At 39.7% G+C, this 13,447-nt stretch overlaps 1 protein-coding gene across 1 annotated transcript; it reads right to left on the reverse strand.

Moving 5' to 3' along the window:
- Positions 1 to 2,789: 2,789 nt before the first annotated feature.
- Positions 2,790 to 5,882, reverse strand: LOC140341434 (ferritin, higher subunit). The gene is made up of 4 exons (XM_072427211.1): positions 5,634 to 5,882; positions 4,027 to 4,173; positions 3,632 to 3,757; positions 2,790 to 3,128 (listed from the first exon to the last, which is right to left on the reverse strand). The coding sequence occupies exons 1-4, from the start codon at positions 5,733 to 5,735 to the stop codon at positions 2,973 to 2,975; spliced, it is 531 nt and encodes a 176-aa protein (XP_072283312.1). The 5' UTR covers positions 5,736 to 5,882; the 3' UTR covers positions 2,790 to 2,972.
- Between the last annotated feature and the right edge of the window lie 7,565 nt (positions 5,883 to 13,447).

Below are 13,447 nucleotides of genomic sequence, written 5' to 3' on the forward strand. Positions count from 1 at the left end.
CTGTCATTTGCAATCCCTATTTAATGTACAGTGCTGCGTAATATGTTGGCGCTATATAAATTCTGTTTAATAATAATAATAATAATAATAAATTCTTAAATGAAACTTTATTATATGAAAATGGGATTTTCTTATATACTAAAAAAGCCACATCTTCACATGAAAACAACATAATCGGTGGGGTCACAAATTAAACATGTAGTGCCCCTTTAGTATCATAGGGTGACATAAAAAGAATTCAGGGGTTATGTTTAGGGTTTCTAGATAGTTCTAGAAATTGGTTCTTTACTGGAGAGTGATGGTTGGATGTCTGTTGCTGCATAGCTGGTACCTGTGAGGGCATATGGGCTATTCTGGGGGACCATCCTGAAAATTGAACAATTTGCAGAAGCTCTCATTTTCTCAAAGAGGAATTTGGATTTGCTTTTAAATGCTAGTTGTATTGGGACTTTGCATGCTGAAATTGGACTGACAGGTGTAATGCACTGCAGCCCTTAACGTCTCTCCTGTGTGTATTGGACCTCGATAATAAAACAACAAAAAGTCAATTATGCAAGTCTGTGTGAGGGAAATGAGAAAAGCAAGACAACCAATTTCTCAGAACCCCTCACACCAGCAAAGAAAATTCTTTCCTCCACAGTGGGAGCAGCAAAGCTCCCTGAGATGTAAGAGGGGCAGTTTGGAACAAAAAGTTTAAATGACTTGCTGCCTTACACCACTTTGTGTACTAGACTTCAAAAGAGATCCTACGCAGATTTGGTGGTAAAGTCTGAATCTGATATGTTGGAGGGGTACGTAAAGGTGGGGAGACAAAGAATCTTCTCAAGTAGCCCAGGAGCATGGCAGCATTGCAGTACTTTTATGTAGCATAACCTGTAGTGCAGTGCTTTTCAACCAGGGTTCCTCTTGAGCAAGCTCTAGAACAGAGGTTCCAAACCCCCGATCGGCAGCCATCCGACAGGTGGGCTACGAGAGCACAGAGACCAGCTGTGGTCTGCGGTGCATCAGCCAGAGCCATGGACCACGTCCCCCGTACAGATCGCAGGCTCAGGACAGAGGGCGGGTTGTGTCTCCGGGCACAGACCTGCGATGGGAAAGTGGGTACGGTCTGGCAGTATGACATCACTCAGGGAGAAGTTTCTTCCTCTTTGAGTGATACAGGACTCCGTAGTCCATAGATTCAGTGGTCTATGTGCTGCAAAGGGTTGGGGACCACTGCTCTAGAGCAATGAACAACTTCTCAGGTGGTTATCACTGATACCAATGATCATATCTGTAGAGGACTCGGTATGCAGCATTACATCTCTGCATTAAAAAGGTAGTCTTAGAACACTCCCAAATACACAGTTTTACCAGCGAGCAGAGTCTCTTTCGGTACTCTGATGGTGATGTGCTCATCAAACTGTTTACCCTTAAAAAAATGTGATTTTTTTGGGACTAATAAGAAATTGTGATGGACTCACTTGTCATTGGCAATGTTACCTTTAGGGGCAGTGGAGTATTCTGTTTTGAATTCGCTCAAGTTGGTTTGCCCTTGTGTTCCTTGCTTGCAGCCAATAAAAATGGCGCACCTTTGACGTTTAGGGGACTACTCTATGTGCTTTTTGTTGAAATGTGTATGTCATAAATTGTTAATGTTTAAAGTTGATGTCTAGGTCACCCTTGGTTGGTCAGAAGATTATGGCCTTCTTTAATTGTAAACTCTTTTGGGCAGGGTCCTTTCCTCCTCTTGTGTCACATTTGTTATTTGCAACCCTTATTTAATGCACAGCACTGTGTAATATGTTGATGCTATATAAATACAGTTTATAGTTGCACTCTCTCAACAATGTAAGCAATTAGTTAGCCAATGTAGTATTCTAGTAGACAGCAATTCAGTAATATTGGTTGTTCAACATATCTCATCATATACCCTGTCAGGTTATTTGACATTGTTACTCTTAAAGCAGAGTGTTTCACTGTTAAGCTATTTTGGGTAGGGAAATGTGTAGTGCCCCTTAAGAATAACTTTTAAATAATTTAGGTTGATGGTCTGTTCCTGTTTAGGTAATACTGCAGTCATTTTGGTGCTTGTTTTGGGCAGTAGCTTTCAAGTGTTAAGTATTGCAGAACCAAAAGCTGGGGAGGGGGGGACACTCTTAGAGCCATGGCACGTTGATAGATATCAGGGCAGCCAGCCCTAAAGGCTAAATGTCAGTTGTATTGGGACTTTGTGAGCTGAAAATAGTTAAGACTGACCAATGCAATGCTCCAGTCTCCTGTTGACTTTTCTGGAGTCACCCCACAAGTTAAGAACTGCTGGTACAAATAGCCAAACTTTTAGGGGGGGGGGGGGGGGAGTGCTGAGCACACATTACTTTGGAGACACTCCAGCTGTCTGTCTTGTGAATTGAAAACCTTTTCCCAAGGACTTGAGCAATGGTAATACCCAAATTTTCAAGCTTTGGGCATATCTACTTTTTAAAATAAACTTCAACCGGTTCTGCAGCTCATCAAGAAAGCTACATTTTTATGTACTGTACAATATTGTGGCTTAATTTTGCTAGCATTAGTGATGTCCTTTCCCCAAATAATTTTCAAGGTATACTTTAGCACAAGAGTATGGAGTCAAGAATTATTATTTACCACCCCACCCCCCTCACCAAGTAACCAAATTTTTTACTACTCCCAATTGAGTTGGAACATTGCTTACTCATAACTGACACATTTTCACCATTTGATTCTAAATGTGAAGATTCTAATGTAAATAAACCCCTATGTCAAATATACACATATAACAAAGTGACAGATAACATTATGCAGAAAAACTTTATTTGAAACTTGTTGACAAAGCACAGTCACTACTGCAATATCACAAAAGGTTTGGTCCATAGTTTCAGGTAGCAGGGTTACAGGATGTCACTTTTTTTTCCACATGGATGAAGAAATGTGGATGCAGAGTAGACTGGATGGATCCTCATGGGTGGGACAGTTTAGCTGCTCTCTCCCATGGTGTGCTTGTCAAACAGGTACTCGCCCATGCCGTTCTGGGGCACACCAAGGCGCTTAAGGTTGGTGATGTAATCTCCAAGCTGCTTCATAGCCTTCACTTGTTCCTCTAGGTATTCGGACTCCAAGAAATCACAAAGCTGAAAAACAAGATAGAACCAGTTCATTGTCTGTCAAACTATTAAAGTTATGAAGTATAAGCGGTAGGTTCCATAGAATTTTAAATCTGTCTAACAGCCATCATTATTGGAATATAATTGACAGCCTGAGAAAATTAGTTGCCAAGCTCCTACACTGGCATGAAATACAGATCATCATTCCAAGTCAAGAGTGGTTGACTCCAGAGAATGAAGGGATGAAGTAGTAATGAGGTGGCTATTAAAATTTGCCACTGTATTTTATGCATACATATGCGTTTAGTGCCATTGGGAAATGCATGCCATTTCTCATACAGCTATGGGTAAATCTCATAGGCCTATAGGTCTCATTTAAATCAAACTACATAACCCAAGTGGTCAGGAAATGAGTTGAATACCCCTTCTGGAGTCCAGGTCAGATTTCTTTCCCAGTGCCATATACTATGGGGGTCATAACAAAAAAATAATCAAGATGCCATATTTGTGCTGTGTTGGCAAATACTTACATGGGGGTCAACCTTATCAGATGCCAGTTTATGCAGGTCCAGAAGAGCTTGGTTCACAGTCTTTTCCAGCTGCAGAGCAGCCTGCATGGCCTCCAGGGTGTTAACCCATTCATCACGCTCTGGTTTCTGGGAAAAGGAAAAGAGTAAAATTAGAACATTTAAATATAACTTAAAAAAATAAACTGCCTATAATTTACCAACTGTCAAAATTATTTGACATAAAAGATGGTGGTCATCAGGGGCGAAACTGTCCCTAATGACCACCAGCTAATAGAAATGCTCATCACTGTACACAACAGTCTGTTAAGGATGACAGCTAGTGGTCTTAGGGGGTGGGACCACCCAACTACATTTGTTTAAGCATATTAATAAGTAGGTTAGTTCTCAATTGTTACCTTGATGTCCTGCAGGACAAAGCGACCCCCACGCTTGTTCTGATACTTCATTAATTTCTCAGCATGTTCTCTCTCCTCATGGCTCTGTTCTTTGAAGAATTTGGCCACATTGTGAAGGGCAACATCATCACGGTCAAAGTAGAAAGCCTGAAAGCAGAGGGTAGGAGAATGAAATATAGAATAAAACATAATGTGCCAGAACTGAGGGGCATCCCAAGACCAATATATGTTTTGGCATTGGCAAAAACCAGCTAATGTTTACCATTTTTACTTTCTTAGTGGATGGCAAACCGATCTTGAAAGTTTTTTATTAATGAAATCACCAATTTTTGAAAACCCAAGGAAATTATCAAATGTGAGATAAATGGTCACATAAAACACTAAAGGTTAAAATCATCATTATGCCTATATATATTTGTTCTGTTCAAATACACCTATATACTGTCTAACCATATTACGCCAAGTGTGTAGCCCTGACTTCCCTGTGTCATTACCCCCTGCTGTATATATACACACCTGTAAAATAAAAAAGTTGCCCCCTTCACATGGATTACCAACAACTATCCATTTTAAAGCCTTTTCCAGTATTTATTTCCTTTCAAATAAAAACAACGTCAGCATTACTAGCATACACAGTGCCTTATTTTGAAGCAACTGCAAAATTTCTAGAGAAAAAAAAAAAAAAAAAAAAAAACAAACACACACACACACACACACACACACACACACACACACACACACAACAAAAGAAAGCATTTATATTCCAACAGATACTCGTTTTTTCCTTTTACGCAGATTTCATAAGCAAAAAAACTTTACTGGGCACTTAAACAGTTATGTAATGTAACCTAGATGTATAAGACTGCAGCACAGTAATGAGCAAAATTGCCCTGTATATTTTTTTGCAAGGACAGGGTGCAAGCATGGCTTCGGTAAGGCAGGGTGCTGGGAGTAATGTCCAGAATGTGAGTAGGTGGGGGTGGGGTTCTGAGTTTTCCTGTCCCCCTCCCATTCTGGTCCTTGCTTAACAGCAGAAAAACAGGTTTGTAGCAGTACAAGGGGAGATAAGATATACAGAGCTACTGGGAACATATGGTGCCTGGCACTGCAAAGAGCTGATATTGATTATTGGGTGCAGGGCGGGCGATAGAGAAACAGAATGACTTGCTATATGGATTCTTATGTGCACAGACAACAGACATCTCACTACAAGCTGCCATCTTGTCTTTGTAAAGCAGCAGTAAATGCTGTGGAAGGGAAAAAAAGCATACAAATGCAAATTAGCCAAGAAGGAAATCAGCAGTCAAACTCTTCAGATTACAGAATTGTCCATGTCAGATAAAAGACTGGCAAATAAATGTGCCACACTAGTCCTCCGACCTTGGGAGCATGGGTATAATTCACAGCACACCATTGGATGTCTATGGGATACACAATGACAATATAACAATGTATCCATATTAGATAAAATGTATTTCTATACTTATATTTAGTACTATACTGAACACAATAGTAAAATTGATTTCTGGAAGAGGAATTTAGAGCCAAGGTATGTAAAATATAAACATGTCCTTGCCTATTTTGTTTTATATATAAAAGGCACTCACCATGGAGAGGTAGGTGTAGGAGGCGTACAGCTCCATGTTCACCATACGGTTGATGGCAGCTTCGCAGTCGCGGTGGAAGTTCTGGCGCACCTGGGATTCCATTTCAGCGGTTTTGGTGGTTCTTGGGTGGCACAAAAAAGTAATAATGCAATAGATGTTTCAAAAGTAAAGGGCGGAAGACTCAGAGAAGGTTCCGTTCAAACACTGTTGAAGCAAGAACTCTGCTCAGAGTCAGGAGTACTGTAGATCTGATGACAACACAAAGGAGCTCTATTTATATAGGAGGTCAGCCCAGGAATTTGGAGGCTGAACCCCTCCCTTAACTTACATCATCTCTTAGCAGCCAATCAGAGGCCATGCATGCTGCACACAGGAAGACACATTGGGGAGGGGAGGGGGGAGAAGAATTGCTCATCAGCAGGACTTTTAGTGCAGTGTGCAAAATGTGCAATATCACACTTGGTTGGCAGTAATTTCAGTTATACAAATTTTAATTTTTCTCAGATATATTTACAATGGATCCTTGTGCCAAGCAGTCTGAACTTAAAATACAATGTAGCGATAAACAGACTAACTAAAACTGACATTATGTTTACTACTGGATATCTTTATGGCTAGCATATTTGCTCTCATGAAACAAAATTCTTTGCGGTTGGTGCATCTTGCTGCTATTATTTCAAGCTCTTACTGCCTTCTCCATAATGTGTGCTATAGTGCAGGTGTGTTTTTCTTATACAACATCCACATGTTCAATATCTGTCACCCAAGATGAAGGTTTCTGATCATCTTTGACAAAAACAACTTACTACTGTTTTTTCCTATGGAGGAGGACACAGGGGGGGTGCTTCCTGCTTGTCCTCCCTAAAAAACTTGCACAAGATCATTGCAGGGTCATTAGAAGGTCCTCAATTCCTTTGTGATTCTGGTCCAATCGGTCCCTGTCTTCCTGGCACGGGCTGGACACTGGGTGCCCTCAACTTGAGCAGGCCTTTCTGTATGTCAAAAAAGTGCACGTGTGAGATTGGCACTATCTTGAAATTTGATGAATGACATCACTCTATTAGATTCACATTGTTGTATTGATGCATTATATAACTAACATTCCTATATATTAAAGCAACCCACTCATCTTTAATAGGCTGGCAGCACACCTTACAGTGGAGCTATACTTACTGCTCCCAAGATACATCATATGTGACCTCCCTTGCCTGGCTGACTTCTACCTATCCTTTTAAGCTATATTGATTGGCCAGCACAATATAACATTACTTTCATACACATTTGCCAGGGAATCCATTCATCCAGGCACATGTTGGCTGTGTAGTTTAGTGTACACAGATTTTGGATAGTAAAGCATTTATTGCAGAAATGTGATAGTATGCTTCAAATCCAATAATAAAACCTTGCTGCTTAAAACAACAGTTTTTACGCTGCTATACTTTTTTTACAGAGAATCATCCAAGTTCCTGAACACAGCACACCTCAACATATGGTATTTGCGTTGTGGTGCAAGTGATTTGTTCGTAACGATGGGCCTAATTTATTAAAGCTCTCCAATTTGTTGAAGATAGAATATCATGGGAGAACCTGGGTGATCCAGAAAAACTGGAATGGATCTGGCCCAGGAATTAGACATTTACCAACTGATTGCCAATGATTTTAAGGGATGCATTCCAGGTACTGTATATGCTGGATAACCCAGGTTTTCCCATGATAATCTTTACCAGACTTTGAGAGCTTTAATATATATCAGGTCCAATGTAATACCATGCACACCAATTAAAAGCAATGTTTGATGATTATATTTTTCTTTAGACCCAAACAATCTGTGAAATTAAGTCTGATATAAAACCAGAGAAGCATAATTGATGCAACCTAAATATTTCTGGACATTGCATAGGTACTTTTAACTGAATGTGCTATTGTGCAATGTAAATGCATGAGTTATGCAGTTTTGGGAATTTCCCAAGATGAATAATGCCCCCTAATAGGTTGTACTATACACACACCAATGAGCACATCTTAAAGTGAACACATTCTCTTGCAGGGCAAAGTTCACTTAATAGGTGCTCCCTCTTCTGCTGACACATACCTTCTGGCGCTATCACACCACCCTGTTCTCTCACCACAAGTCTTACAAAAAAAAAAGTTCATAGTCGATCTACGTATACACACCATATAATTGTCGATAAATGATCGTCATCATCTTGGGGGGAAAAAATCTGGATTGTACAGCTGACCCCCAATGTTTAGCAACTGACACCGAGGATGACCTCTGTCATTTCCTATTGCGGAGGACACAGCAGGGTGCCCTATATTAATATTACACAGTATTTATATAGCACCAACATATTACGCAGCACTGTACAAAGTCCATAGTCATGTCATTAACTGTCCCTGAAAGGGGCTCACAATCTAATGTCCCTACCATAGTCATATGTCTTTAATACAGTCTAAGGTCAATTTTGGGGGGGGGCCAATAAACCTAACTGCATTTTGTTTTGGGATGTGGGAGGAAACCAGAGTACCCGGAGGAAACCCACTCAGACATGGGGAGAACCTGCAAGCCCCATGCAGATAGTGTCCTGGCCAAGATTCATATCTGGGACCCAGAGCTGCAAAGGCCAGAGAGATAACCTCTGCCTACCGCACATCATTTCCCCTCCTTTCTCCATAGGACTGAACTGTGTGTACATTACTCACTAATTTAACCGCCACTGGAAGCAGTCACAAAATTCTTACTCTTACTTTATATAGATAGGAAGATAACCCTTCAAAAAAGTGGAAATGTTTTTTTTTTTCATTAAAAATAAAAAAGGTAAAGCCCCTCCCCTTCTGTGTCTAATGCCTTGGTGGTAAAGACTGAATGGGAGCGCAGAGCTTCCCAAAATACCTACGTCACAAATCCCAGGAGGCTTGGGCTGCTCCTTCTGCACATTTACGAGACTTTTCTGTCATTGAATCCCACACACGCACTTTTCAAAAAAAAATACAGCAGCATACGTCACCTGATCTTGTGCATTGCCAGATTGGGTGACGTAGACAGAAGAAGAAACTATATGGCAGCACCAGGTGCTCCCCCCATGCCAGGGCGAAGCAAGCAACCAGGATTACATGGGACTATATGGATATGGATTTACTATCCGTAATAATTTCTTACAGAAAAACACATGGCAACTCAACCCCTTCTTGAGGCTACAATTATATAAAGCCCCCTGCAATCCTGCCTGTATGTGATAATTCACCTGGCTTGTACAAAAAAATCATAAAAATTGAATTATACAGATCTTTCTTCCCAGCCAGACAATTTATGTCAATATGATTAGTAATTTTAAACTATGCCAGGCTTCTATACAAAGAACCAAACCTGTGATAAACTATCAGTTCCACGTTTTTCCTAATTTGGAGCAGAAACATAGCTGGTGGGGTTAACATGACCAAGCAGAACAGGGTACAATACAAGCTGTGCTCATTGCGTGCAAAGCTAGCATGACTAGGCAGAATTAGGAATTCCTATGGAGGAAGCGTGTGGCCTGATGGGAAAGGCGTGACAGTGATGTAAACCAGTTGCTCTGACACTAGAAGGTGGATGAAGCAACATTCTAACAAACCTGATCTGATGTAAATTTACTGTAAGCAGTCACATAATCTTCTAAAAAAGATTATACCTCAAAGAGCTGAGCTCAGTTATTTCAAAGCCAATATTTCACAATTTTTAGAGACTCTTTAGTCATTGGCAAGGTATGGAATGGCATAAGACCAATGTGGTTCCTATCTTTAAAAAGGGAGCAAAGTCATTACCAGGAAACTACAGACCCGTTAGTTTAACGTCCATAGTTGGAAAGGTCCTGGAGAGTTTGATAAAGAACCACATAGAGGAGTTTCTGCTAGAAAATAATATTATAAGTGATAGTCAGCATGGCTTCAAACAAGACAGAAAATGTCAAACAAATTTACTCCCTTTTTTGAAGAAGTAAGTAAACAGGTAGACAGTAGAATAGTAGTTGATATAGTATACTTGGTCTTTGCTAAAGCATTTGACACTGTGACCCACAGACGGTTAATATGCAAGTTAGAGTCGATAGATTTAGAAAAGTCGATCTGTAAATGGTTAGAGAACTGGCTTAAAGGTCGCATCTAGAGAGTTGTAATTAATGATTCATACTCTGAATGCCATACAGGATGTCTATAATCTACAAGCAGACCTGGATGTACTGTTTGATTGGAAAGCCAAGTGGCAAATGACATTTAATATAGATAAATGTAAAATTTTGCACTTGGAAGCTAACAACATGCATGCTTCATACTGTCTAGAGGGAATACATTTGGGGGAGTCAGAAATGGAAAAGGATCTGAGGGTTCTGGTAGATCATAGACCTAATAACAGCATGCAATGCCAAGCTGCAATATCTAAAGCTAGTAAAGTACTTTCTTGTATTAAAAGAGGAATAGACTGCAGAGATGGAGACATAATCCTGCCCCTGTACAAAGCATTGGTCAGACCACATCTGGAATATGCAGTCCAGTTTTGGGCACCAATTCACAATAAGGACATTGTGGAATTGGAGAGAGTGCAGAGAATGGCAACTAAACTAATAAAAGGAATGGAGGAGCTCAGCTATGAGAAGAGATTAGCTGAACTGAATCTATTCTCCCTTGAGAAGAGACGTTTAAGGGGGGATATGATCACCTTGTATAAATATAAAAATGGTCCATATAGAGAACTACCTTCTCCATTATTCACTTTGAGATTATTACAAAGAACAAGAGGGCACTCTTTGCATCTGGAGGAAAAGAAGTTTAAGCTCTGGATAAGGAAAGGATTCTTCACTGTAAGGTCTGTGAAAATGTGGAATCGGCTCCCTCAGGAAGTAGTTTCAGCAACTACTATAGATTGCTTTATGAAAAAGCTGGATGGTTTTCTGGAAGCACAGAATATAACTGGGTATTAAGGATATAAAGTAAAAGTAACAGTGACTGTTGATCCAGGAAACATCCGACTGCCTCATGGAATCAGGAAGGATTTTTTTTCCCCTGTTGAAGCAAATTGTACCAGGGTTTTTTTTCCTTTCTCTGGACCAACTATGTCCATGGGGTTTTATATCCGGGATATGTTACCCCCCATTATTTGGTACTTCACACTAAAAAGTCACAACAGGTATATTGCAGTGTATCTATAGTACTGGTAAATTAAGCACACTGTGCTTAGTACAATGTATATATAATTGGAAACCTGCAATTTCAGAGTGCATAAAAAACGAACAGAGACAGTCAAAGGTAAGAACTAGGTACCCACCCCCCATTATTTGGTACCTCACACTACAAAGTCCAAAAATTCCACATTAACTGCTCCATCAACCTGCCACAGCCATGAGATATAATAATTGTATATTTGCATGTAATCAATCATCTACTAGAATATCAATCACAAAATAAACTTATTATATTAAGCTGGGTACAATTTCAGCCAAAGAAGAAAAAATACTTTGTGTATAACAAATGTACAACTATATTTAATAATACTGGCAGCACAAAATCTAGTGTTACCACATGTTAAAGAAATTATATATTGTGTGAAATTCTAGGAACAAATTACATGTCTGGCAGTGAAGCCAGGAAGGGGGGTAATTGTTGGTTTCTACAAGTTTGTAGTAAATTGTATTTAGTGTTTTTGTGCTTTGAGTGCTAAACCCAATACAAATCCTTTAAACTCTGTACTCTGGTAAGGATTACATTAATTTGGCAATGGCAGAAAAGTACACATGAACCAAGCTCTATACAATGGTACATCAACACACTAAGGCAACACAGCTCTGAAGCACATGTGTTACTGCACACCACAATGCATGGTAACATACTATTCTATGTTGTGGTATGCTGTGATAAAAATTGCTGTTCATCTGTTTTTTTTGGTCTGTTCTTGTGTTGCTGGCCTTGCCTCTCTTTACATGTTAACACATGATACAATGCGTGTTAAGTTTTAACAATGTACAGAACAGGGAACAGGGAATGGATTGTAGGCTTAACACGGTTATGAAGGAAAAAGAAAACACACACACTCATAGGCAACAAGTAATACTGGTCAGTAAAACTACAAAAAATGGCATCCAGGAAACAGGGCCACCATCAGGAGGAACAAGGGGTACTTCTGTACTGAGCATAGTTTATTTGGGGCCCAGCCACTCCCCAGTAAGTTGACTTTTCCCAGCGGCCACTAACAAACTCATCAACAAACTGGATATTACAGCACATGGTTAGCATCACTCATAGGTCACCAGGGTAATCACGCATTGAAATCAAAAGCTTGTTGCCAATACAGGTCGGGGCCTCTCCATCTTGCACAGTTGTACTGACTCCCTTCCTATACTGAAATTACCCACTCTGATTTTTCTGCACACTGTGGGTATCACACAGGGTGGATTAGAAATCAGATAAAACCCTTCTCATTTTCTGGATGGAGAATGTCCAACATTAACTAACAATTTGTTCTCCAGCCCTATAGTTCTACTTTTAAGTTTGCATGATCAGGCAGGTCATTATTGCAAAAATGCTTCTTACCTGCCTGATCGCTCCAAGTTTCTAAAGACAAAGCTGCGCATGTGCTTTGGGGACAACCCGACAACCCTGGCTTTTCTTGTGTGTGCTGGGAGGAATGAATTCCAGCGCAGGTTACATCACACCGGCATGGCTAATCAAGATAGTCAGAAGACAATAAAGATTACTTCCCCCACCTCTTAGATTGTAAGCTATTCGGGGCAGGGTCCTCTCCTCCTGTGTCACTGTCTGTATCTGTCTGACATTTGCAACCCCTATTTAATGTACAGCGCTGCATAATATGTTGGCGCTATATAAATACTGTTTATTTTTATTATTATTATTTTTATTAATAATAATAATATTAATAACTGTGCATGGCCCTGGAACACGGCTAAGTGAGCCACAAGGATTGATTTTATATCACTTTCATTCTCTGGATTTCAATTCTTTAAATCAGGAAGGCTCAGCATTACATGTAGGAGCTACCACAGCTTCCTGTTTTTATAAAAGCAAGTACAGCACCCTGCTGTCTCCTTCTGCAAGTCATGATCTGCCAGTAAAGTATGTAATGAGAACAAAAAGGTTCTGATTAATAATTTCAATGACTTGTTGATAGGTTTGGGCCAGGGAAGGTGAAATAAAATTACCCTTTATCTTTAACAGTGAACCTAGCATTACGGGTAAATGAGTACACCACAATGTATGGAAAGATGCATGCCTTGCTAAATACAACACCACACCAATTTGCTGTAATTACCCTTTGCATATGAAGGCATTATTACAGTACCACCCTTTTTGGATAGTACAGCCGTTTGTCATCTTGACATCTTTAAATATAATAAATGGTCATTGAGGGTGCAATAGGTTTAAAGCAATTCAGATTATGCATTCAGAGTTTATAATTTCATAATATTTTCCAAAAGGCAATTGGCATGGGAAATCTGACTGCAGTCAATGTTGATGGCTTTTCAAGTACTTTTCCATTACACAATAATGAGGGCATTTTATCAGCCTTTCCATAACATTAAAGTATACCTAAAGTCAAAAAAATTGTTGATGATTTTCTTGATGATTAGCACTTTTATTGTTTTATTGTTGTCTGTGTACCTGTGGTGGAGAATCACTCCATCTGAAAAGAGGAGAGAATTAATTTAGTGACAATTCTTTCTCTGGCAATAGAGAAACCCTTCATAAAGGTTATTTTTTTCTTACTTCAAAGGTATTTCCTTCCCCTTACTGTTGTGTCTCCAAGACAAGAAATGATGGGAAATTCCCCC

The sequence above is a fragment of the Pyxicephalus adspersus genome, chromosome 11, assembly GCF_032062135.1.
Source record: "Pyxicephalus adspersus chromosome 11, UCB_Pads_2.0, whole genome shotgun sequence".
NCBI classification, from domain to species: Eukaryota; Metazoa; Chordata; class Amphibia; order Anura; family Pyxicephalidae; genus Pyxicephalus; species Pyxicephalus adspersus.

Excerpts from the sequence above, each read along its gene's own strand:
- LOC140341434 (XM_072427211.1), bottom strand. The coding sequence starts at position 5,735 with ATGGAATCCCAGGTGCGCCAGAACTTCCACCGCGACTGCGAAGCTGCC. Across the intron at positions 4,174-5,633 it reads CCTACACCTACCTCTCCATG|GCTTTCTACTTTGACCGTGA; the intron begins GTGAGTGCCTTT and ends CTCTGCTTTCAG. Across the intron at positions 3,758-4,026 it reads TTGTCCTGCAGGACATCAAG|AAACCAGAGCGTGATGAATG; the intron begins GTAACAATTGAG and ends TCCTTTTCCCAG.